General features: G+C 40.1%; 1 protein-coding gene across 1 annotated transcript; it reads right to left on the reverse strand.

Moving 5' to 3' along the window:
- On the reverse strand, positions 1–27,731 carry CWH43 (cell wall biogenesis 43 C-terminal homolog). Its single transcript, XM_073343198.1, is given in 11 exon segments — positions 1–220; positions 3,016–3,171; positions 4,322–4,383; positions 5,035–5,179; positions 10,426–10,472; positions 10,474–10,562; positions 14,087–14,192; positions 16,892–16,971; positions 17,185–17,294; positions 19,037–19,157; positions 27,644–27,731. Coding segments are annotated over 11 exon segments (1,101 nt in total). The 3' UTR covers positions 1–123.
- Positions 27,732–27,833: the final 102 nt, after the last annotated feature.

A 27,833-nucleotide genomic window follows, 5' to 3' on the forward strand; every position in this document is an offset into this window, starting at 1 on the left:
TATTGCAAGACATCAACAATATTATGTAGCCTGGAAGATGCTCAGTCTCTAAAAGGTGTAGTTTTGGTTGCTTGGCAGTTTGATTTAAATCTACAGACCTCTCTTTCTGGTCACACTGATGTGTTATTTCCTCATTCTAGTCTGTTTAAAATACTTGGGGGTACTCATATGGAAATGATGAATATGTTCATAGTTGTGTCCATCTTTGTAGGATCCAAACCTAAGAAAAAATAATTAACAAAGCAAAATCATTACAATGTAACAACAATGAATTAACCCATGCAATTAAATCACAAAATTTTATAGTGTAATTAACATTTAATCTGAACAATTGTTTTTAAACTAGGCTTCATTTTAAAGTAGACTTGTTGAGAATACTTTTTTTTTGTAAAGTAAAGATGGGAGAAAAAAAGCAAGAATGTCTGAAAGGCAAATTACACATAATGACAGGTCTGAAGCAAAAATAGAAAGTTCTATTTAGGAAAATAAAAAGTTTAGTCTATTACAGCAATATGTAGCAAAATAGACAAAATAGACAAAAGTCTATTTGTATCAGAATCAGCAGCTACAACCTGGTAAAGTAAATAATAATTACCTATATGCTCTAGTTATGAAGGAGTGAGTATAACAAACACATTTAAATATGCAGCATAAATGATTATATGACGGCCCAATGCGATGGATATTCCATAAATGGAACTTCAGTTGAATAAGAGTTGCACAGATGCAGTGAAATCCTGGCCCCACTGAAATCAATGGGAGTTTTGCCGTTGACTTTAATGAAGACAGGATTTCACCTGTGTAGTGCCTGAAGGCTCAGACACACTGTTTGTCCGGACTCCCTACTCTTAAAATTATGCCAAAAAGCTGTAAGCCCTAGATGAATGGAGAGAAGTATATTGCACATCACACTTAAACATGTAGCTTTTAATTACTGCTTGACTATTATTGAGGTTTTCTTTTACAAAAACATCAGCATTGTTTATTAACAATGCCAGCATTAGCTAGACATATAAAAACAACAGAAAATTTCCTTTTAAAAATTATAGCTAAAAGATAAAGCTTGTTCTTGGGAGCTGTCATTTTCCTGCTTTCAGGCAGGAGTAAAAGAAATTAGAACAGGAAGAAACTCATCTGCATTGAAATAAATGGACAAAGATCAGGACTTTGAATATGGATTTTAGGTAAGTTTCAACATATGGGACAGATTGCGGAAATCTTCAATCACATGCATAATCCAACTGACATCAATACCTAAAAAACAAATACTGAAATTTACCTCATGAAACTTAAGAACTTCTCCCACTGATTTCAGCGCAGAACAAATTTCCTTTTTATCCTTATTTCTCTTACTTCCTGTGTATTAGCAGGAAAACGGCACCATCTGCTCCAAAAACTCGTTTTCTGTAACTTGTTCTGTTATGACTACATACTATTTTTGACAGATGAAACATTTAGAAATCTGTATGTAGTGCCTGTTTCACATTTATATTGTATTTTATAAAGCACTATATAAAATGTCGCCCTGAGAGGTGCGGAGGAACATGCAACTCACATTGACTTTAAAAGGAGTCACGAATTAATCCACACGTCACCAATGTGAGGTAGGTATCTTCACTTCACAGAGCTGTACACTGGGGTACAGAAAGGCTAAATAACTCAAGGCATATGGCAAATCAGTGGAAGAAATTAATTAGAAATAAGGAGGTCTGGCCTCCTAATCTTGTGCTCAGTCCAGCAGGCCATGTTGCCTCCCCTGTTATATTTATAATGCCCAGTTTTGTTCCTGTGCCCGAAAGCCCCCCTGTATTCCCCCCATACACTACTGTAATAATCTTTGTATAAAATATGCCTTGTTAGATATAATTTGAAAACTAATAACTTGCTGGTCAATAATATCATGGTAAAATGTGTGCAGCAACATTAAATGCAAAGTTTTGAAATCCCCCTGCATGATGTTCTTAGCACATGTTCAAAATCACACAGACCTACCCAGACAGAAGTATCCTGGATGAAATGTGTATTTACCTCAATTTACATATAAATAGTAAACAGCGTCCTTGAGACAGTAGGGGGAGGAGATGGCAGGAGACAGAGTAAACTTATGTTTCAGAAAACGCAGGTGAGAAGAAAGAACATGGAGTCTCCTTCACCAGACTCCAGATCATTTCTTTACTCTTTGAATAAACCATTCTTTGAGGGGTAACTCTCAGAAGAATCCACTTCAAGGGTTAACTGAACTATAAAAGAAAGAGGGAAGAAAACCCAAGGGATCCGTCTCTCTCTCTCCCCTAAGAAGACAAAGGAACCAGCCCTTTGACTTTGCGGGGTGACCCTGACCAGAGAATTTGGTCAGCCGCATGCCTGGAAACATATGGTAAGGATTTTACCTTGAACCAAGTCTAGCGTGTTTAAGTTTTAGCTACTAGAAAGGGTTTTATCTTTAAACCATTTCTAACTTTAATACCTTATACTTATACTCACTTAACACCTCTCTTTGTAGTTAAATAAACTTCTTGTATTTTTAATCTAATCCAATGTTATGTTTAAACTGAACTGTTTGGTAACTCCAGTTAAAGTAGCAAACTGTTGAATACAGGGGGAACAGACCTTTAATAACTTAATTGTCTAGGAGAGAGTAGGACAATGCAGAATACAGATTTTATGGAAATTTGGGATGGGGAGTGTGTTAGGGTCATCCTGAAAGGCTGGTGGAAGCCAGAGAGTGACTGGAACATTGCCGACAGGCTGCTGGGGTCCGAGCTGCTGAACCAGGGTTGCAGCTACAATCAGACACTCAGGGTGTAACATGCTGTTAGGCTGTTTGTGAGTGGCCCTGGTTGGGAGCTACAACAGTAAAGCACTGTCAGGCACCCAAGGTTGCAGAACAGGCGGTGAAACCCCACACTGGTCTGGAATACACCCTGGAATGTGACAGTTCCTCAAGTTTTCCGTTTTTGGTAATACAAATAAATAAATAATGATCATCTTCAAATATTTTTCTTATACGCTGACCTTGGGTTGAAATGGATCTCCTCAGGAACTTGGCTGGGGTCAATGATGATTTTGTCATTGTCAACGTAACTATCCAAGTCATCTGGGATCCTAAATTTGGCCATCTGAACTTCTGAATCACTCAGGCCAGCATGAGAAATGCGGACATAACCCAACCTATCACATCCAAACACAAAATTACTTTGAAGAAATAGCTCAAAGTCAGATCATCACATTTTTAAATCAGTGTCTTTAATAGTTATTTTAACCCACTAATATAATTCTTTTCAATTCTATAGAACCTTTCATCCAAAGATCTCAAAGCACTCTACAACATAAGCCTCAAAACACAATTTTGCACATGGAAAAACTGAGAAACAGTGTAAGTGCCTGAGATCACACAGCAAATCAGATGTAGGACCAGGAATATTATTTAGAAAGCATTATGTTGTAGTTTACAATCATTAGAATATATTGGTATGTCTCAACAACTTTTTTCAATTAAATCATTTTGAAAGTTTCCAATAAACATTCAGGGAAAATGAGTGAACTTAAAATACAGGCGTAATAATAAAAGTTGTGTTATAAATGGCATCTCACTCAATACAGCTTTTCTCTGTGTGTATTCAGTCTCCTTATGGACAATATAGTTTACTACTTTTTATTCCTGTTAACACTGCAGACTCTACACTGCTATGTTAGAGTGAGCTGGAGTCTATTCTGGCTCATGAATCACCAACAGAATTATTTACTAGAGGCTCAATCCTGCAAGGTGCTAAGCATCCAGCCCTGGTCCAGCAAAGCACTTAGCATGTGGTTAACTTTAAGCACGAGTATTTTCACTGATGTCAGTGCAAAGCTTTGCTGGACAGGGGCCAGAGTGCCCTACACCTCACAAGATCAAGCCCCAGGATGATATTTCAGAATTTGTATCACTGGTGGTGATGAGTGAGCAAGAATTCCAGGATGAGATTGCCAAGCTGGGATTTAGGAAAATAGTCTTTATGTATTAACCAAGCAGATTTGACCTGAAGTCTTAGAAACACAAAGATGGAGCCCCATGATGTCATTTTTACAGAGTAACTTTACAAAGTAGAATCACACTAAGTCTGACATCCACTTATCAGGTTCCATATTACTTCATGTTATACCTGACTGCCTGCATGTAATTTAGTAGTCTGCCTTCAGCCAGTCAGAAAGTTTGATGTAAATTAAAGACAAGAACTAAGCTCTTCCATTCAGAGGAGTTATACAGGCTTCTGTCATGAGATCTAAAAGTGATAATGGTAACATATCTAAAACGAGTAAATTATCCATTTTGACATACCGTATTAGTCCATGATACATGATATAATCACACCACCTGTCATTATCCTTACTGTCAATATCCTATGGGGGAAAAATAAAGCAAACATGACAAGGGTTCTTCAAAGATGGACCTCAAGTCAGGGCATGTCTACACTAGGGGCACTACAGCTGCTTCCTACACTGACAGTGCAGATGCTTCCTACATTGACAGAAGGTGTTTTTTCCATCAATGTAGGTAGTCCAAGATCCTGAGCAGCACTAGCTAGGTCGACAGAAGAATTCTTCCATCAATCTACCTGCGTCTACACCGGGGGTTAGGTAGACTTAATTACAGTGCTCAAGGGTATAAATTTTTCACACCCCTGAGCAACATAGCTAGGTTGATCGAAATTTTAAATGTAGACCAGGCCTCAGTAACAGAATCTGCATGTGGACACAGAACAAGGAAATGATTTGCTTGAGATGTAGTCAAAAGTTGCAAAGGAAACAGAATCCTGATGTTAGATCCAGGCAGGTAAGTAAAGGAAGACTGATTTTTTTAAAGGTATTTTATTTCTAAAATAATAGTTCGTAACAGGTAATTGAAAAATGGAACAGATTTTAAAACAAGTTGTTTTTTAAAAGGTATGTGTATTTTTAACCCTATAATCTATGTAGGTTACTCATTTGGAATATTAAATTCATCTTTTCTAAATTAGTTAATTGTTATAGTTAGTAGTAGTTCTATATTACCTTAACATTACCATTTTCAATTACTTCTATGTAATCTCTGGATCCAGGAGCTGAAGTGATATATCCTAGAAACACAAGCTGTCGCGAGCTATTCTTCAAGAGGTTTGAAATAGCAATAGCCTGGAGCTTCCTGTCCAAGTCATCTCTGAAAGCAGTGGGAAACAATTACAAAAACATTTTTTTAAAGGATCAGAAAAGATTCTCACTGATACAAACACAGAAAACCATGGGTTATGCAGTGGAAAACAGTGTGTGAAAGTTTACAAAAATAGGATGCTTTTTAAACTTTTGAAATGTTTGACCTCTGGTGCAAATTAGCTGCAAATAAGAGCTTCTTTCTCCTCAACACACTCCATGAATAGCTTGTTCTACATTTTTATACTGAGCTCTAATCACCATGAATTTCTCATCTGAGTATCTTCTGCAGTTAAGACTTTGGGTCTGTCTAAATTATAAGTTTAACTGTGCCAGCATATAACTGTGTGGCACATTTTGGAACGTCCACATTCTAACTTGACCTTTTAATTGTACTATGGACGGGACAACCAGATCCTAGCATTGCATTACAGAATCATGCTAAAGCCTAGATAATGTAACAATTTCTCTAACACCATTCAAAAACGGTGTCCCACAAATACTACCAACAAAAATGGTGCTGGAACATGTACTGATTTAACAAAATTGATTTAAAGACTGATTTTAATTTAACCAATGCAGGTTGTGTGCATAGACAACACCAGAAAATCATTATTTTCCTGTATGCTTGTATTGTAGAGCCTTGCATTGGTACTGCTGGACAGATGCAGGTCAAAAGGCTTTATGCCAGAATATACCTTCCCAGTTCTCTTACTGTATTTACTGGGTTTCTAAATGACTCCAATAAAAGTATCACTGATCCAAGTAGTGTAGTTGGTTTGCTTCCTCCTACAGCTAATACGCACTTAACACAAGCCAAACAAAAAAGACCTCCACTGATATAATCCCAATTTTTTAAAAATAATCCTTTATTAATTTAAAAGTTATGGTTTCTGATTACTGTTCCCCACTTTCAAAAGCAGCAATAAAATTATATTTTTAATTAACCGATTATAAAGCCTCCATTATGAATATGAATTCTCATAATTAGTCTCAAAACACAATTTACTTTGCACCTGCTTCCTTAGCAAGCTGACAATAGCACTATAAACTGATAAACAGAGCAATGCTTGATATGGGATGATCTTGTGCCCCTTCTCCAAAGGATCTGGTGCTTGGGTGGGTTGAAAAAGCAAGTTCCTCCCTCAAAGGAGGCTTTTGGCTTCCGAGACTTTTAGTTGCACTCAGGTCATGTTTTCAAACCTTTCTTTGTATCCATGAAGACTAGAATTTTTTTTCCTTAAGTGAAAGCTGAGATCCCAATAATCACTTGACTCCTGGAGCTAGGGCTTTTAAGAAAAAAATCCATCAACTATCACAAGACTTGAGCAATTTGCAAGAATTGGTAACACTAGTATTCTCCCCTAAATACATGGAAAGCTGGGCTGGAGGCTTTAGGTCACTAGAGGAACACTGCTGAAGGGCAGGGCAGAATGGCCAGGGAGGAACACTGCTGGAGGGAACTGTAGGCTGGTCAGTAGGTAGGAATGCTGGCACTAAGCACTGAGCTCCTTCCATTCCCCATGCACAGCTACCAGGTGGGCTGCTTGTTTCTATTCTTTTTCAATTCAAATGAACCGGCCTCCAGGAGGTGTTTCCCGGGCCCAGAAACAGCGCTCAACCATGTCAAGGTGATGATGACAGTTGCCAGCAATTGCAAATTGCTCCACTCTATGTCTTCCATCAGGGCTGCTTGCATGGCAATGTTCTGCACAGCAGCTCCTGTATCGGCTGTGTAAATACTGCAGGATAAGGCATGAGGTGCTTGTAATGCTCACAACAGTGTACAGCTGAGCGGGGTCCATGCTTATCGTGCTATGGTGTCCGCATAGGGAGGAGGTAAGCGCATCATGGGAGGCTAATGCCATGTTCCCATAACCACCCGTGTCAGCGTTTTGGTTCCATAAGGCATTGTAAGCCCAAGCCAAAATTCCACTCAGCTATGTGCACTGTGGGATAGCTACCCACCGTGCAGTGCTCAGTGAGTCAATACAAGCCCTGCTACTGAGGATGCACTCTGCCGACACAATGAGCGTAGTGTGGACATGCAAGATCAATTTGCTTAAATCGGAGGCTCGATGTTGCCTTAGCTTTCTAGTGTAGTCATGGACTGAGAGAAACACAGGTGCTTCCCCCTCTCCATGGCCAGTTCCTCCCACTCCCTTCTTGTTGGGATGTGCTTCTCCTCCCTTCTCTGCTACCCTGACAGCCAGATTCTTTGGGGGTGAGGACACAAAGTTGGATAGAAAAATGGAAGTGACTGGGTTGCCTGCTTTAAGCTGTCTTTTAGAGGCCAAATTGGGAGCCGTTTCAGACCAATTCAGTTTAATTAGTAAGACAGTTTCCAAGAAATACAGCTAACTGGGAATGAAGCTTTTGAGGTGGGAAAGGGGTGAGGGAGAACTTAATGGGTGGGCAGAAGGAAGCAAACCGATCATTTTAAACTACCTCCCACATGCCTCTGGATCCTGGCCATTCTTTAAACAGGTGGTTATGGCCAGACACTTTCAACTTGCTTTCTAACATGATTATAATAATTAGGGAGTTTATGGAACTGCCACCAGTAATTGCTTGCTGCTCCAGTACAACTCACATTTTCTGTGCTCTTATCCTGTGATCTCCTCAGGACAGAATCCTGTTTTAAGCATGGCCCGTTCATTAGTTTAAAGTGCCAAGTACACCTTACAGCACTATGAATAACGTCTAAACACAGAGTAAACTGGAAGCTGCTTAGCTGTTTCTTCTAGGTTTTATGCCAAAGGCCCCCAAACTGGAAAAACTTGGGCGGGGGGAGAACAGCTGGGACCTGGGACAGCTCCCATGGGGGGCGGGGAGGGAGCACCACCTAGCTCTGCTCCTGGCCCTGACCTCACTAACAAACTCCAGCTGTTTTCAGAAGCTTTTTTGCATATTATATTCCTTAACTGAATGTATAGTTATCTCTGCATAAGCTACAGTAATTAAAAGATAAATCCCTAAATCTAATAATTGGGATCTTAATATTAGATACTGTGAATAAAGCAAAATGAGTTATAGCGACTTAAAAGATTCACAAAACCTGCCCAACTATTAACATACATTACACAGCCATAACCAAGACATTCCAGGAAAGACTGAGAAAGGCAATATATTTGTTAATCCCCTCAAGCTTTTGATTTATCAGCGCAGTTCTTCATTTCAGAAGCGGGAAGTCACATTTCACACCTCCAGTTTTAGCTGTCCAGTAAAGGTACTGAACTTGTTTTTTTCTTGCTGTTTATGCAACGTGTCTTAGAAGTCTCAGAATTGCTCTCTTTCGGTGCAGAGGGGAAAAAAAGAACACCTTACACTTAGGCCCTATAACTTCTTACCAAGCCACAATTTATGCCATCTACCTGCCACAAATTATGCCAGTCTACCCTCCCTGATGGAACATAATGGAACTCTACTGAGAGGGAGGAGGCTGAGGTGAGGGGGAGGAATCCGATATAGTTTCAAAGCCAATCTTGACTCTGTAGACGAGAGGTGGGCAAACTACGGCCTGTGGGCCACATCCGACCGGCAGGATCATCCTGCCCAGCCCTTGAGCTCCCAGCCGGGGAGGCTAGCCCCTCTCCCCAACAGCCATGCCGCCGCGTGGGCAGCGCTCTGGCCTGCCACTCCTACTGGGCAGCATGGAGAGTGCAGCTGCCTCTGGCTGGGTTGTGCAGCTTCAAGCTCCTGCTGCTGGTAAGGGGGCGGGGAGCAAGGAGTCCTGGGGGACAGTCAGAGAGCACGGGCTGTTGGATGGGGCAGAGGTTCTGGGGGGGCGGTCAGGGGATGGGGAACAGGGAGGGTTAGGAGTGGCAGTCCCGGGGGGCCTGTCAGGGGGCAGGGGTGTGGCTAGGGATTGGGAGGAGCAGTCAGGGGACAGGGAGCAGGGGGGTTGAATAAGGGGGTGGGATCCCGGGGGGCAGTTAGGGGCGGTGGGTCCTGGGACGTGGCGGTCAGGGACGAGGAGCAGAGGGCGGTTGGATTTATTCTTTTACATAGAGATTGTCCGGTTTGGCCAATGTACATGGCAGAGGAGCATTGCTGGCACTTGATGGCATATATCACATTGGTGGATGTGCAGGTGAACGAGCCTCTGATAGTGTGGCTGATGTGATTAGGCTCTATGATGGTGTCCCCTGAATAGATATGTGGACACAGTTGGCATCATGTGCCAGCAATGCCCCTCTGCCATGTACATTGGCCAAACCAGACAGTCTCTACGTAAAAGAATAAATGGACACAAATCAGACATCAAGAATTATAACATTCAAAAACCAGTCGGAGAACACTTCAATCTCTCTGGCCACTCGATTACAGACATAAAAGTCACAATTCTTCAACAAAAAAACTTCAGAAACAGACTCCAACGAGAGACCGCTGAATTGGAATTAATTTGCAAACTGGACACCATTACATTAGGCTTGAATAAAGACTGTGAGTGGATGTGTCATTACACAAAGTAAAACTATTTCCCCATGTTTATTTTCCTCCCCTACCATTCCTCACATGTTCTTGTCAACTGCTGGAAATGGCCCACCCTTGATTATTACTACCAAAGGTTTTTTTCTCTCCTGCTGGTAATAGCTCACCTTACCTGATCACTCTTGTTACAGTGTGTATGGTAACACCCATTGTTTCATGTTCTCTGTGTATATAAAATCTCCCCACTGTATTTTCCACTGCATGCATCTGATGAAGTGAGCTGTAGCTCACAAAAGCTTATGCTCAAATAAACTTGTTAGTCTCTAAGGTGCCACAAGTACTCCTTTTCTTTTTGCAGAATAACACGGCTGCTACTCTGAAACAATTTATATTGTACTTACGCCTGAATCCCAAACTCCCCAAGGACAGAACGTACTGAAGAGAAACACCAGCTACCTATAGTGTTTGGAGCACGGCTCTTCTCAGTCTAGCCAGACTACAAACCAGTAGTAATTCCCTTCATTCTGCTGCAGGGTAGAAGAATCTGGAGGGCAGACTTTGAAAATTGGCCTTTTCTAAACTGGCATCTTCTTTGCTGCATTCTGTAGCTAGGAACTTGGCATACACTGTTCTCAAAGTCTGCTGTCCAGCTTCCCTGATTTTACCAAGGTTTTGAGTGTCCCTCATCCACCTTTGGAAAAATAAGGGCTGTATTGTACATTAAGTTGCTAAGAACTTTTATAATTAAAGCTTGTCACATTTTAATTAATATTTTTAAAAATCCGTGTCTTTCCGCACCATCTGTTTCCAGAGATAACTCACCCCGACACGTGATCCCTTGTGCTTGGACCAAAATTGGTGTAAAAAAACCAGTTTTTCTCCTAACCACATGGTTGGATCAATGTTCCCAATGAATGGCTTAGAGGTATCACTCTCCAGAATGGTAATAAAATCTGCACCTGGGAGACAAATTTTTGAAAAACTATAACTATCAAAAAGACCGAAAGTTATTCTTCTGATCACACAGAATGGATGCAGCTCCCTCTAGCACCAGTCAGTGCCAATTCTACATTGACCAGAGATTGGTCCATCCACTGGTTATGTATGCTGTTTCTGAAGTGCTCCCAGCCCTTCCTAACCTAAGACCCCTCAGTATGGACCCCTTACACCAATAATTCAGCCCATTCCACAAAAGTGTTTGTTAATAGTGTACCTGAAGTCTCTCCTGCACCCCCACAAGATAGAATTGCAGCCTTACTTCAAGAACACTTTTAGAGCGATTTATTTAGTACAATAAAAATACCAATGAAGGACTTGGTGGCTCAGAGGATTTGAATGGGACACAGAACTCTTCCTTTCTAGGGATCAGCTCAAATGCAGCTCACACAGGTAATGATTGAAATGGATATTATTTGATGACTGTTGATCTACGTAAAGTAAGCTAGTCTGGGTCCCGTTCAGAACAGGCAAGTGTTCACTTCACAAAAACTCACCTTCATGTTCGGCACTTTTATTGGCTGTCTCATCAGAGACAAGAAATGAATGAGCACAGCAAATGAGCTGCTCACTCACCATTAGAAATGTCCCCTTAAGGTCAAGGTTGAGGCATGTTGATAGCTGACAATGTGGGAGAAGTTTTCTCTTCCCTAGACATGATGTTTTTATTCTATGATTCTCATAAAAATCAGGTCATTTTAATCAGAAACAAAGCAATGCTTGCTCCTTTCTCAAATCTCAAATTGCTACACCTCAATTATTAGTAAATTTATGAATTTCTTAGTAAGCCATGCAATATTTGTATAAAACATAGAATTCTGTAATTTTATATTAAACCTATGTCACCAGTAGATAGAGATGTAGATTTCTTAATCTAAGGTTTGTCTTGAAATTTCTTACTACAGTTTTTGACTTCTGAATTGCTTCTTTTGGAAATAAACATTTCATTAGCACAAAGAAACTTTCAAAGGAAAATAAGTAAATTACTGATCCTGTCATTTGTGCTTTTGGTTCATGAAGGCTTCAGTTGATGGGTTTTAATGTGCATGATAAATAAATACTTTCAATATATTTCTTATATAGATACTTTCAGGCTAAAAACATGGGCTACACTGTTGTATCTGAAGGGAAAAAAACACTAAGAGGACAGAGAGTAGCCCAACTTTCAACTCCTGGAGTTCTGAATTGGTTTTTTTAGAGGGTGGGGGTTGCCTACTGAATGGGCCAAGGTGTCAGCTCCCTAAACACGAAACCATCAGGGCACTTGAGGAGGTCAGAGCCGTCTGTGCGGTAGTCCAGTGCCTCTCGTTGCTTCCTAACCCCCATGTCATACGTCAGCATGACATGCTGCGTCAGTGCCTGCAAAAACTGCTCATTGACATGGAGACAACCCCTGCTCAACTGGTTCCCTTAGTAGAAGGGGAACACACAAACCATAATGTTAACCCCAATATCACTCCTTCCTAATGCCCTTTGTGCACCTGCAGAGGAGCTTGTCTGAGAATAATGTTACAAAGCCTCCCACCACACTCCAGTGCCACCTGATTTTGGCCCCTTCCATTCATGAGAGCAGTAGGGACAATCCAGACACATACATAGTGCTAGAAAAGCAAATTTCCTTGCTCATATATGTTAAAAACAACACCTGAGAGTACAAAATCAAGTATATTTTAATAAGAATTTCTCTCTCATACCACTATTTATCATGTTAACGTTATACATTTCTCAGCTTTTACAATGCAAATAGACGAGTTCATTTTTCAAGTTTATAATTCATAGCTAGCCATTTCATTTTCAGGTGCTCAAGAAATCCACAATGCTGAAATATTTTGCTTGCAGACATTGTAAGGGAATGTTTATTTTAAAATGGTTTCCATTGGAATTAAAAACAATGGAGAAGTTAAAAAAACAAACTAAATATGGAGCCAAGTTTATCCGAAACAGTCTTTAAACTTAAACTTTCTTTCAGTAAATGTACCAAATATTTTGCTTTGCAGTGTTGTTGTAGCCATGTTGGTCACAGGATATCAGAGAGACAAAGCGGGTGAGGTAATATCTTTAATTGGACCAACCTTTGTCGGGGAAAGAGACAAGCTTTTGAGGTTACAAAGAGCTCTACTTCAGGTCTGGGAAAGGTACATAGAATATCACAGCTACATACAAGGTGGAACAGATTGTTAAGCATAAGGAGCTCCACGTGTTGCAAGAGGCCATTCAAAGTGAAGTGCACAGTTAACACCTCTGCAGTCGTAGGACAAGAAGAGCTAGTGGGTTACAGAGTCATTCAATAAAGACAATCGATTTACAGTTCATTACAACTATTTTTTTTAGTGATTAACACAGTGATGAATTTAAGCTCTCAGGCTCATCTTTTGGAAGAATTGTGCAGGCTTCCTTTGTGCAGGTCAGATATGGAGTGACTGACTTGTGAAAAGTGGCCTCTTAGTCCTCATCCTCAAAGGAAACCTGCACATAGATTCATAGATATTAAGGTCAGAAGGGACCATTATGATCATCTAGTCTGACCTCCTGCACAATGCAGGCCACAGAATCTCACCCACCCAATCCTGCGATGAACCTCTCACCTATGTCTGAGCTATTAAGTCCTCAAATCATGGTTTAAAGACTTCAAGGTGCAGAGAATCCTCCAGCAAGTGACCCGTGCCCTATGCTACAGAGGAAGGCGAAAAACCCACAGGGCCTCTTCCAATCTGCCCTGGAGGAAAATTCCTTCCCGACCCCAAATATGGCGATCAGCTGAACCCTGAGCATATGGGCAAGATTCACCAGCCAGATACCCAGGAAAGAATTCTCTGTAGTAACTCAGATCCCACCCCATCGAACATCCCATCACAGGCCATTGGGCCTATTTACCATGAATATTTAAAGATCAATTAATTGCCAAAATCATATTATACCATCATACCATCTCCTACATAAACTTATCGAGTTTAATCTTAAAGCCAGATAGGAGCTTAAATTCATAACTTTGCTAGATATTAAAAAAAAATTGATTCAGTAAAGACACTGGATTTATGGCTCATTATAACAAACCTATCACCCACTAACCCTCCTTTGTCCTACAACAGCAGAGGTGTTAACTGCCCACTTCACCTTCAATATTTTGCTTACAGAAATATGTTTAGTCACTCCTCTCTATTACAAGAAAGAAAAAATCTGAGGTTGATTATTAAAAAGTTCTCTCCAGCCAGGAATTCCACTTAAAACCAGAGGGGATATCACTTCCTCTTACTTATTTGAAGCAAGTGGATTTTTAAGTGTATCACTGACATGATCATAATGGAACAGCTATAAACACAAAAGTTTAAATGAAACTATTTCATCCCAATGCTGTGAGGAACAGTCTTGTGCTAACAGGAGGATGGATTCAATGACCCAGTAGGTTCTCTTCTTTCTAGCTCCTATGATTTCAGTTATATCCTACAAGGTGTAAAGGAGAAAAAATAAGGCTGACACAAAAAGGTACCTGTTTGATTAAGCAGAAATGCTGCATCTTCCAGGTTTGGCCATCCCTCATTGTCATATCCAAACCTGAAAGGTCAGATTGCAGCAGAGAAGTCTCTCGTTGAAGGCTGGAAGAAAAGAGAATGAAGAATTAAAAACCTGGTAAATTCTATTATGTCTTTTAATCTAAGGTGCAATAAAAAAGACCTAAGATTACACGTTTTAATTAGTACATGCTCCTAACACAGATAAGTAGATCACAGAGGTCTGTAGGTATTATTAATAGCATATTATTTCCACAAATAGAGAAAATCAGGAAGTCATGACATTTAAAATGTACCCACACAAATAAGGTAGGCAAATGAATAAGAAGGGGGGAGGGGTTACTCTCTCCCAATTCATGATGTGTCGTAAACCTGGATAAATACCGCAAAAAAAGTTACCGACAGACATTCACTCACATTTTAGTGTATTTGCATAACCTTTATTCACACCCTTTTTTGTATTTGCCATCTGTAAATATTCTAATGAAAACTAGTAAGAATAGTTGTCATAAAAGCAAGTTTTGAGTAATATTTCAGAATAGTCATAGAAAGTTAATTTCTAATTCATAATTGCAATTATTCACACCAGAAACTTGATTTTATAACATTCATCCAATCACGGAACAAAAACATGTCATGTAATGTGTTCAATCAAAACAGCTCTAATTTAAAACTGAACCTATTGAATACTCAAAGCAAAACTAACATTTGTAAGTAAACTGCATGCTGAAATATGTTAGCATAAAACAATCTCTCTCACCTGAAGCTGTCATCGCAACACCCAGCTCTTTGGCCAGATAGGAAGCTCGGATCCCACCCACCCACCCCCTTTTAAAAAAAAAATCAAATCTCCTCAATGAATCGAGAAGGGATGCTTCTAATTCAGAATAGCTTGTCAGAAAGGCTCCATTCAGAGTGACATAGTAACAAGGTGGTTTGTCCCATTAAGAGTCAGAGGACCTGGGGCCAGCAAGTCCTGTTCAGTTATCAGACGCAGCTGGGAAGGGATCAGGTGATTCCTATAAGAGCTTAAGGGGGGGCTGCAGGAAGCAGGGTGGCTCCTGTGTTCTGAATAGAGTTCAATGCAGCATTAGTCCTTCCTGGGCTGGGGAGACAACACAGCAGCCCTACAGTGACCAACCTGTTGTCACGTATCAGTGAATTTGTGGGGTAAGAGTCCCATGGTCTTTTCAAAAGCTGGTTCTCCTTCATGGCAGCGCAACAGGCCTGTCACTGTACCAGCTTCAGCTTAGATTTTCACTGTAGTTACCCTATACTGCTACACATACTATCAATGGAGCATTCCTCATTGCAACATCAGCCCAGTGACAAGTCATGATTAAGACAGCATTTCAAACAAGAAGCATGTGACTGCTTTTCAGATCAAGGATTTAATTCCAGCTAATAAAGAACTTAATACCAACTCACCTGTTCCAGTTTTAAACAAAATGCTTGTTAGGTGGGTAAATCCTATAGTCTAATCAAAGCACTCCATTTCTGAACTGAAGACGGTAACCCTTATTCAGGACCAAGTGGAATAAAAATTTGGTACTGCTCACGAAGGGGGATGTATGAAGCTTGGAAATGAATCTGATGCAACGTCATACACACTTCAACACTGCTCAACTCAACAAAATTTGACTCAGCCAAGTTACAGGCACTGAGTTTAGAGTCTCCAACCTGCTGGGTACAAAACCACTTGCATGCATCACTATCACAAGTTCTTAGGTCATGAACACATGGGCAAATATTTGCATCAACATCAGTGAAGCAGGTGAACTCCCTCATTACCCCTTGAAATAAATTCTGTCCTGATTAAAGTACCTCTGCATCAGCCTACTTGAAAAAAAAAAGTGTACTCACACTTATATAATACAAGTTTTACTGCGGCACTGGAAAGATCACTATCATTCCCCCAATCAGAGTGTGGAAGTCAGAACAACCATCCACATTCATCATCATGGAAGGAGGGTGGAAAGAGTAGAAAGACACTCTCTCAAGAAGAGGCCATTTGAACATCTTTTCCCAATCCTGGAGATGCCCCAAAACATCTTTACACCATAAAAGCCCTTGGGTTTACATTATATTGTAAATCCACACTTCACAGTCCATCGTGTTCTCACTTGTTCTCTCTTCCCACATCCTCCTCTTGCTGTGTCTAATTTTCCTTTCTTTTGCCCTACATTTTCTTTGCACCATTCTCTTTTTCCTACTTGTCTTTCCCCCCTCCTCAGTTTTACACCATACTAATAGTGTCACTATTCATTAGTCTCTGACAAGCACTTTGGAGGCAATTCTAACTTAATTTTAGTCTTCATTTTTCCCCACCCATTATTTTTTATTTGTATTACAGAAGCACTTACCAGTCCCAAGCAAGATCAGAGCCCCATTGTGACAGCTGTCAAATGTATTCATAGCAAGAGACAGTTGCTGCACCAAAACAACTGCAATTCAAAGAGACAAGGCAGACAAAGGGTGGGAGAAAGGAAGTATTATCCCGCATTTTTTTAAAAACAGACGGGGAAGTAAGGCACAGAGATTAAGTGATTTACCGAATGCCATACAAGAAGTCTGCATCAAAGTCAGAACCTGAGACCAGATCTCCCAAAACCCAGTCCAGTGACTCAGCCACATGACCATTTTCCTCTGTTCTATACATATTCATATACTGAGTGACTTATGGTTGCTGTGTATTGCTGGAAAGATTTCTAAGGGATCATTTGCAGATGTTACAGTGTGTTTGAAAATATATTTTTTTGTTTAAAAAAATAAATATTACTCACCCGTTGGCCTAATTTCTTCTCATAAGCTTTATATTACAGTCCTAATCCTAGCAAACCCACACCAACAAACAGCCACAAGACTTGAAACAGAAAAAACACAGGAAATTAGTTGTGAGAGAGAAAAAGGGAAAGTGTGCAGAGTTAATTTAATGCTCTCAGTTAAACATGGAAGGGTATATTCTCTTCCTTGGGATTAATATTTAAGGAATGGGAGATACTGTCCGGTTATAGTTAAATCTCCACAATAAGTGTCAATAAGTCTTCAACAATAAGTGTAAGTATTTAGAAAGTACTGTACTGCCCATCAGTATACATGCGGATATTTTTAGAAGAAGAATCTATCTGCCTTTCATTCATGTCCTCCAAAACAAAGCAGAAACAGCAGGCTTCATGTAGCACTTTCCTTTGTATAGCAAAGGCTTTGTATAGCTAAAATTATCTCTTCTGAAGAACCTGTTACAGAAATTCATAAAGGCAAAAAGAAAAATGCTCTGTTTTTCCTGGCTCTGTTCCAAAAATCCTTTTGAAGTATGGAAATATTAATTTGTTAATATTATCTTGCCAAGCAAATAGCTATAGTTTACTTTAAAAAATCCCAGACCTCAGAAAGATGCAGTCCCTACCAAACCTCCATAGAAGCACTTTTCTAAATGTACAAATTGGCAGATTGTTGAAGAAGCACTAAAACCTTATAGAACGCAAATCATGGCTTTTCTGTTGCTTCCGAAGTCTGCCAAATCACAACAGTGGACAGGTAAGGACTCTCAGGGTTTGGCACTCATAACTCGTTGGTGATTAAATCACTTTGTGATTATTTCACATATACAAAGGCACATTAGGCCTACCAAAAAACTCAGGTAACTCTAGTCAATTCATTCATCAAATCCTTAAATAAACAATGATAAATTGACATATAATTAATTTTACATTAATATCAAACTTTTGTAAAACAACTTTACGGCACATTTAAGCAAACTTTACCATGAACAGTGGCAGGAAAAAAAAAAAAGACACAAATTTACATGCCTTATAAAACACAAAGGTGTTTGAGGGAGAAACTGACCGAAGAGCAGTAAAGTTTGGGGAAGTAAAGCCAGAGGTCAGTGTTGCATTAAGTTATAATATCAGCTTGGTAGGACAAGGCTAGAAGCCAGTAGACAGGGTATTTTACTGTTCCACTCTTCTGAAGTTATAACAATGCTAATAGCTTTGTTTTGGGGGTGTTAAAACTTCTCAATTTGACTATAAATATATTTTATATACTTATATGGCCCCACTACCACAGTTTCTGAGTCACAATCTTTAATAATATTCACAACACCCATGAGGGGTAGGGAAGTACCATCATCTCTGTTTTGCAGATGGTGACGTGAGGCACAGAGAAGCTACGGGATTTGCCCAAGGCCATGCAGGTAGTGATAGGAAAGCAGGGACTTGAAGACAGGCCTCCTACATCCTGACCTAATGCCCTAACCTCTAGACAACTTCTCTCTCTAATTCTCACTGTAACTGAAAAGCTATTATTGGACTACGTGACCCCAATTCTCAACTACATCTCAGATGTGCTTAGTTGTAGTGGAGAATGGCAGCCACAGGGAGCTGGCTGCAGCTCATTGATCCTCACCAACAGAAGTTACAGCAGTGAGGCTATTATGTCCAGTTGTGCCACTGGGGTGAACAGGGTAGCCAACACACAATTTTATTGAAAGTCTCATGATATTTGGTATTATTTTTACTTAAAGCCTCAGCTCATAGAACCATGTTATTTTGTGAGCTGCTATGAAACCCAACATCAGTATGATGGTGTTGGCAGTCTGACAGCTCCAGATTGGGTTTAGTGAGGTATACCAGATTCGGAGCACCAGTAGAAGAATCTTCCCTAGTATGAATCCCCAGATCCTTTTAATTATTTTTCAAATCTACTCTATATGTAGAGTAAGTACAGAATCAATTCTGTAAATACAGAATCAATTCTCGAGTATCTGGCGCATTTTGTAACAAGTGTTATAGTGAATATCAGGCCTTAGTTATTGCACAAATGCTACATTCGATTTTAAGCATTTTTCAACTGATATTTAGTTCATGAATTTGTGAATAAAGAGAAGCCATTTACAGTCATGTAATTTTTATAAATATGGACAATACCTTTGTAAACTGTTTCCTGACCACCATGTTACTGTTTGACCCACGAGAGAGGAACAAACACCTGGAGCCAAGGTCAGTATTCAGAGTGTAGCATTTGGAGCTTGGTATGAACCTACGCTTCCTGCAAACAAACACACGCACTGATTTTAAAGGGCTGTATTTTCAAAAGAGATCAAGTAATAATGATTTCCTATGCATTTGTTCAACTGAACATACAGATGTGCACAATACACGTTTAAACCACCAACAGAAATGCACGTTGATAGAAAATAGGTACATTTGTTTCCACCAACTTATCAGAACTATTGTTTACAGTGGGGGAAAAAAAAAATGAAGAAATCACATGTATTTTCTTAGACTGCAATTAATACCTGAAACTAGGCGGGTCATACTGCAGAAATATAGGACTAAATATTCAAAAGTAGGTGCTTAATTTACATCTGTAAAATGCAAATATTTGGAGCCAGTTAACTGAGCATGCAACTATTCCTGAACATTTGGATTATGAAGCTCAAAAATTTCTCAAGTAAATTCTCAAGTGTAAGCATACACAGAAAAGTTAACTAGATGCCAAACATTTCCTTATTCACCATAGTTTACAAGATGGAGAAAAATGTTGGTGCAATCAGATTGTGAACTGGATTTAAGAAGAGGCATTGGAGGAATGGAATCAGAAAGAGCAGTCACAAGAGAGCCAGGAAAGCCAATTCACTGTAATTCCATAATACAACGATACAACAGGGACTGACAGTATATTGCACAAGGGTATATGGCAGTAGGGACATGACACTAGTATACATAAAAAGATAGCTTTCACACATTTAGAGGAACCGGGAAATTCTTCTACTGTATAATGTTCCTTTATATAATTCATGCTGTACTGCAACTGAAATAAAGATGCCCCTAAAATACATGTTTTTAAAAAGGCCGATATATTATTACACTTGAACGTACGTAAAACTTCGAATTACATCTTTCCCCATGAAAATAATAAAGGAAGAGGCATCTGCAGTATTGAGCTATACCAACACCAAATTGGCCGTGACAACCCCATTATTACAGCCTGTCACATGACCAAATACAAAATTGCTACCAAGTACCTCCAAGAGACTTAGTTATTATGTAAATAGCAAGGATAGCTTGGTTTGGAACTTCAGTACACAAAATAAATTTTTTGTTTAGTCAGCTCTTCATTAACAGTCTAACAGACATGGATTTTATCATACTGGTTTGCCAATTTGATTTGGTGCTTATCTGTTCTGCCATCTGCTCCATAAGCTACACATTCTAAAAATAATTAAATCTTGAGCTAGTAAACTCTAAAACGGCACATTTAGGGCTTTCTCTGAAAGGGGTTACTCCATAGCTGAGCTGGACACAGGGTTTCACCCAGTTAGGGCTGCACACATTTCCATGCAGTTCAGTCATTTATTTTGTGAGACTGGCTTGGCGACAGTGAAGCCCTTTTGATTGTCGAGCTCCTTTCAACACCAAGGCTGGCTGCACCTAGCTTATTTATTCATAGGAGGCTGGTTTGTTCCTCCTCCCTATTATAACTACCCTCCCAGGCAAATCCTCCCTAGACTCACCTAAATCCACTCTTGGTCTGCTCTTCCCCTTTCTCACAGAAAGGCAACTTAATCTCTTCCTGTCCTTCTAACAGCTCTCCAAGGTCAGGAAGCTTCTTCACAGGACAGCTTTCCTATGAAAGAAAACTGAACATTCCCTGTGACAGGGCTGACATATCCACTCACCTTCTCTGGGATCAGCCCACTCCTCTTTCCCAGCCGGCAACGCCTATTCATTTCCTCCCCAATGGGCTAAGAGTCCCCTGGCACCATCCCTATTCCAGGATTACCTCCTCCAGCCTCCAACCCTGCCTCAGTTCCTCTCCATCTAGAATTATTTACCTTGCCCAGCTCCCTCTAATGGCTCTGCAGATGTCTTCCACCACAGTGAAAGCTTGCCCTAATTGGCAAAAATTGCTCAACAGAGCAGGCTCCCACACCTGCTATGGAGGGATCTGTTTTATCTGGGAGAATTAATTAGCTCCTCTTGTCCATGAAAAGCAATACAGATGTAGGTAGATGTATGGATACCATAATACAGATTCTGACTCTGAAACACATTCTAGCTAGCCCAACAGTTTCCTTTAGTGTTCCCAATTGGTGGTTCAGTAGGTGATGTATGAGCATTTGAAATCTGGGAACACTAAAGGAAACACGTAATGGAATAGTATAATCCTACACATCTGGCAAATTTCCATAGCACCCTGCATAATACTCCCTGCTAATGCTCATACATCACCTACTGAACCACCACAGTCTTAGGATTTTAATTATTTTTCAAATCTACTCTATATGTAGAGTGAAATAAATAATTTCTTAGAGAGCTTTCAAAAAGTTACATATATCTGCCTGCATTGGACAATGCGTCTTTGTTAATTTACCATAATGTTTTTAAGTCACCCTTAAACGTGATTGCATTGTTGAAATGAGGGAGGAAAAACTGTTTATCTGACAGGAATATTGCACGTATAAACCATATCTTAAAGAAAGAAAAAAAGTTGGATTTGATAAATATGCTCCCTACGCCCACCCCAACTATTTGCAGTATAGCAAAATGAGACTTCTGATATTATACAAATCAAACAGATATGGATTTCTGTAGATTTGACTATTAAAATTTATTGAATGAAGGAGATAAATATTGACCAAGCAAAGATGTAGAAAGGAAGCATTGCTCTAGATCAGGGGTCAGGAACCTTTCAGAAGTGGTGTGCCAAGTCTTCATTTATTCACTGTAATTTAAGGTTTCGTGTGCCAGTAATATATTTTAACGTTTTTAGAAGGTCTCTCTCGATAAGTCTATATTATATAACTAAGCTATTGTTGCATGTCAAGTAAATAAGGTTTTTAAAATGTTTAAGAAGCTTCATTTAAAATTAAATTAAAATGCAGATCTTATCAGTTTAGTGTGATCCTTGCCCTTGCTTTTCCTTGCTGAGTTTTCCAATGTCTGGCATGTATTTGGATACTTTAAGCTGCACACAGGCTTCTGAGTGATCACTTGTTAACCGGTTCCCGAGAGGGACAGAAGACTGATTTCAAGTGTGAAAATACCTGTTCACACAGGTATGTGGATCCAAATGCTGAAAGCACTGCAAACGCAATTTTCTTCAAACAGTTAAATTTCACTATCAAATCACTTGTATTTACTTGTATTTACTGAGGGACAGACAACCTATCCTAAATTCTCAATTACTGAGGGACAATCTTCACTTATTGTTATATTTGCTTTCCACAAGCTTCTTTTAGTATAAAAACAACAAGGAGACCAGTGGCACCTTAAAAACTAACAGATTTATTTGGGCATAAGCTTTCGTGGGTAAAAAACCCCACTTCTTCAGATGCATGGAGTGAAAATTACAGATACAGGCATAAATATATATTGGCACATGAAGAGAAGGGACTTACCTTACAAGTGGAGAACCAATGTTGAAGGCCAATTCAGTCAGGGATGTGGTCCACTCCCAATAATTTTAACACCATCAATTCGGGCTTGAGTAGGGACTGGGAGTGGCTGCCTCACTACAAAAGCAACTTTGCCTCTCTTGGTATTGACACCTCCTCATCAATTATTGGGAGTGGACCACATCCACCCTGACTGAACTGGCCTTCAACAGTGGTTCTCCACTTGTAAGGCAACTCCCTTCTATTCATGTGCCAATATATATTTATGCCTGTATCTGTAATTTTCACTCCATGCAGCTGAAGAGGTGGGATTTTTACCCATGAAAGCTTATGCCAAATAAATCTGTTAGTCTTTAAGGTGCCACCAGACTCCTCGTTGTTTTTGTGGATACAGACTAACATGGCTACTCCTCTGATACTTTTAGTATAACTTTTTATGAGTGATGTACCTGAATATTTGGATGCTAATATTTAAACTGTATTGTTGAATCTGTTAACCTTAATTTGGGATATAGCAGATTATGTACTATATGTATTTTATGACTTTTTAAACCAAACTCTGTACTTTTGGATATTTTAAGCATTACATCTAGATGCACAGACACTCTTTCCTTGTGTATTAGATCATTTTAACATTTGGCTTAATAAAAAAAAAATTAAATTTGACTGCAGGGGTAATGAAATGTTATCCTTATTGTATGAGTAAAGGGCAGCAGAACTGTGCTTTACCTGTTCTGATTGAGGGGGTCATCCTCAATTGAACTGAACTCACTAAGCAGGGGGCTCGGATGCCAGATTCCTGTGAAAGAAAGAGGGGGTGGAGACAGGAGTCCCTGCCTAGAGGTGTAGGCTCTGCCCAAGAGTTCTTGGGATGATCTAACCTGCCCATCCCCACTGTTCAAAGATGGAACTAATTAAGGCTCCCTTAGGAGTCTTTTGTTTTGTTAAGTGATCACTACAGCTGAAATCACCTGTTGTGGGACAGGGTTTCTGCGCAAACTGCTTCAGCAATGAAGTTCCTCCACTAAGAGCTGAAAATCAGTGAGAGTTGCATGGAACCTCAAGAGACTGACTCACAGAGGTCACAATAGAGAAGTAGGTGGCAGCAGAAGGTGATGGTGTGCATCAGTGACAGCTGGCAGGGCAGCTGATGGAGCAGAATGACAAGCAGCCAGTAGGGTGGCAACTCCAGAGAAGCACTCAGATGGCAGAGTGAGCCAGGTGCCTTCTCCCCTGTCCCCAGGTGAGTTGTGAACTCACACAGATGCACCTCTGACCTCTGGGTCTTCACTGACCAAGGACAACCCCTGAGAGTGGGCTGTGGTGGAGGGAGAAGAGAGGGACCCATTGGTTGTTGAACTCAAGAACCTGAGGCAAAAGACACTGTCCAACGTACACTGGGGTGGGTGTTTTATGTTTATGAATCCTGTTTGCAGTGTTTTCCCAAATTAATGCTGGGGGACTTTCCTCCTTTCATTAAAAGTTTCTTTTCTACACTCAGACTCTGTGCTTGCGAGTGGGGAAGTATTTCCTCTTACAGGAGCCAAAGGGGTGGTGTGTAATTTTCCCAAATTACTGAGTAGTAGCTCAAGACAGTTCTGTGTTGTATTATTGAAAAGGAACCCCTAGATATTGAACCTAGTCCTGGTTGCTGCTGACTCCACCTGGCAGAAAAATTACAAATGCAAGATTCCTAAGGAGTCTTCAGAAATTGTTTTACAATTTATGGGATGACCCCAAGGTGACAGGAAAAAGAATTATGGATTACAAGTGGCCTCTCCTTTCCTTTCTTCCTACACGATAGAGAGGCAGCTTGTGAGCTCTTGAGGCCCAAAGCGCTGACAGCATCAATGTAATTTAAGAAATAATTATGGTTGTTTTACAATATCATGTAAAGTGTGTGTATGTGCCCTTGTCCACATACTACTGTATGTTTTAGGCCCAATACTGTGATAAAAGCAAATGGGGATTCTCCCTTAGCTCTACTGGCCAGGACCTCTGCTTTTGGAGTAGGAGGATCTGAGTTCTATCTCTGCTTTCACTGGAAAGTTCTCACTTCATGGTGTGCAGCAAAGTGACAACCATGAAATCTTAGGTGGCAACAGATTTGTTACAACACTCGGTTTGACAAGTCCAAGCACTTGGGCCAAGGAGGTGGTGTTATAGTCACAGCCAAAACCACTGATTTACTTATGGGCTCATCCAGTTCACCCTCACCTATAATTCCTGCTGTGACTGTCTGTGAGGAATTAATAATAATATCTAGCTCCTAGATTGCTCTTGGAGATCTACTAATGAAAAGGAGGCCAGTATCATTAGCTCCATTTTATAGATGAGGAAACTGGAGCACAGAGAAGTGAAGTGACTTGCCCAAAGTCACTCAATAGGCCAGTGGTAGAGCCAGGAATAGAACCCAGGTCCTACTCCAGTGCTCTCCCCACTCCTTTCCTTCTTTTAACGTAAAGCCTTGCTCCTACCAAGAGAACCATGTGTTTGGGGCCTGGGTTGACATCAACTGGGAAAGTGCTAGTCTTTGCCCCTGCTGTTCTCTTTGCAGGATCAGGTCCCAGGATTACACTAATATTTATCAATATTTTCTCCACTCCAGCACCTTTCCTGGCTTCTCTGCACATTCATTTTCTCCTTCCTCTCCTCAATTTAGCTCCCCTGAACATTTCTAATCTCTTAAAAAATAACTTTATATCTTGAACCCCAACCTCACAGGTACCCTCCTCTCCTATTGTTTTTATATGTCTCTACACTCTGGGTCCTTACTGTGATGTTGCACTCCATATGTTTTATGGAAATATGCTTATGAATGTGAATATGATGTATCTGGAATACGCTTTATGCAAAAGGTCTCTTGTAAGGTATCATAACAAAGGTTATATCCTACTGAATATATTCCTCTTATTTGTATGTATGTATCATTCTTGTATCTGAAGCTAGAAATATGAATTATAACTCCGAGGTCCTATTGTAATTATGCAAAGTGTGGACCACTATGGTGGTTTAGAATCTTGATGGCTCCCACTGACTATGACAATTGGTTGTAAATGGCTCTGTTTACTTACAAACCTTCCGGTGTACATGTGTGCCAGCCCAGAACGAATGGAGGCTGGAGTCTCACACGACATCTGATCATGTCACCTGATACTGGAATCCATCTTAAATTTGGTACTTTTCCATTTAGAAGGAGGGGTGGGGACCCAGAGAGACAAAAGATTCCAACCTTGTGCCAAAGCTATAAAAGGGGGTGGAACAGAACAAATGGAACTGCCAGTCATGAGAACACCCCTGAATTCCACCTAAGATGTCTGCTGGAACTAACAAGGACTGTGCCAGGGAAAGGATTGGGCCCAGACTAGGAAGGAGTCTAGTCTGTTAAAGAAGCTTATTGGAACATCTCTGAGGGTGAGATTTTACTTGTAAATAGTTTCTTAATGTATTAGGCTTAAACTTGCGTGTTTTTGCTTTATTTTGCTTGGTGACTTATTTTGTTCTGTCTGTTATTACTTGAAACCACTTAAATCCTACTTTTTATACTTAATAAAATCACTTTTGTTTATTAATGAACCCAGAGTAAGTGATTAATACCTGGGAGAGCAAACAGCTGTGCATATCTCTCTATCAGCGTTATAGAAGGTGGACACTTTATGAGTTTACCCTGTATACGCTTTATACAGACGAAAACGGATTTATTTGGTGTTTGGATCCTATTGGGAACTGGAGATAGGTGACCTGCTGAGCAGTTTTTGGTTAAAGTCTGCAGCTTTGCGGGTGTGGCTCAGACCCTGGGTCTGTGTTGCAGCAGGCAAGCGTGTCTGGCTCAGCAAGGCAGGGTTCTGGAGTCCTAAGCTGGCAGGGAAAACAGGCTCAGAGGTAATCTCAGCATGTCAGGTGACTGTCCCAAGGGAGTTTCTATGATCAAACCCATCACACTGACATTTCACCCATTTTTAATAACTTGGCTTCACACACTTCCCTCAACTCACAGTTTTACTCCCCATTCAGCCACCTCCTGTAGCTTTTTTCTGTAGAAGGGGAGATCTGGTCCTTAGAAAACTAAGGTTATTCACAAGTTACCTGTGGTAAGGCCTACTGTACATTAGTAGCTTTCATTAAAAACACAGGAAAATAGTTTTAAATAATAAAGGCCCCAATATTGCAAGATGACCTGTGTGGTTGTGAGCCTCTGTAGCCATATAGAGTCACACTGACTTCAAGATGATCGGTCGGGACTTGAGGGTCAAATTACATGGATAGGCTTGCAAGATTGCCTTAGTATGAAAAGTTGCTAGTTCTCCCAAGGGTGAAGTGTTACTAGCTCTTGGGCATAGCAGGACTCAGATACCACAGTGAAGAACATGGTGTAAATAGATGTGCAGATCATCATGCGCATGTATTCAGGAAGGTGTCAACAGCAACCAAAAATCTGGAAATATAGGACCTGCTCTTGAAAGGCTCTAAGCACACACTAATACCATTGAAGTCAATAGGAGCTGCATCTTTTAGGATCAGGCTCAGAATTTTGATCTGTTGGTAGTGAGTTTAACTTCAGAGTGAATCTTTAACTCATTTACCATTTGTAACTGGCACTAATTAATCACAAAATGAAAGGTTCCACAGTTTCATTACAACAACAAGGTCACTTTCCCAGAGGAGGAAATGAGATATGATTAACACTTGGTTGTAAAACTATTATTTTGTGGTGATTCATAATTTTAGAAAAAATTGGTATCTCATCTTGATAAGGCTTTTGTGAATATATCTTCAACTCAAATATTCAGTTATTTTATGACTATGACATTTGACTTATTCCTTTTTTCCTCTGTCCTCATTCTTACTTGTTTTTATCTTTTACATTAGTTAACATTCAAAGAGTGCAGGTAGATTATTTTTATCCCTGTGGTTTTCGACTGAGGAATCAATAAGGAAGCTTTATAGGTTGTCCGAGGCACTGAGCCCCCACAGCTCCAACTAACTTCAACAGGAGTTGTGAGTGCTCCACACTTCCGAAAATCAGGTCCTAATATGTTACTAATGTTCTTATTATTCATGCCATATGATTCTCGCAAAGCTGGTATATTTCACTGATACTATTATAATCTTCTGACATTCTTATTACTAATACCTTTTCTCTGATTTTTGCTACTACGGAGATGCAGTAATGGCACCACAGTTCGGATGTGAGAGCAATCTTTCTCAGCTCCTGTTTCCATCCTCTTCTGCTCTCCACAAAACAATCCTTTGTGGATTGAAATGTCTCTTATTTCCATTCATTCCAAATTTGCATTTTGGGAAGGCTAAAAATAACTGGTCCA

The sequence above is a fragment of the Lepidochelys kempii genome, chromosome 4 (assembly GCF_965140265.1).
Source record: "Lepidochelys kempii isolate rLepKem1 chromosome 4, rLepKem1.hap2, whole genome shotgun sequence".
Lineage (NCBI taxonomy): Eukaryota > Metazoa > Chordata > Testudines > Cheloniidae > Lepidochelys > Lepidochelys kempii.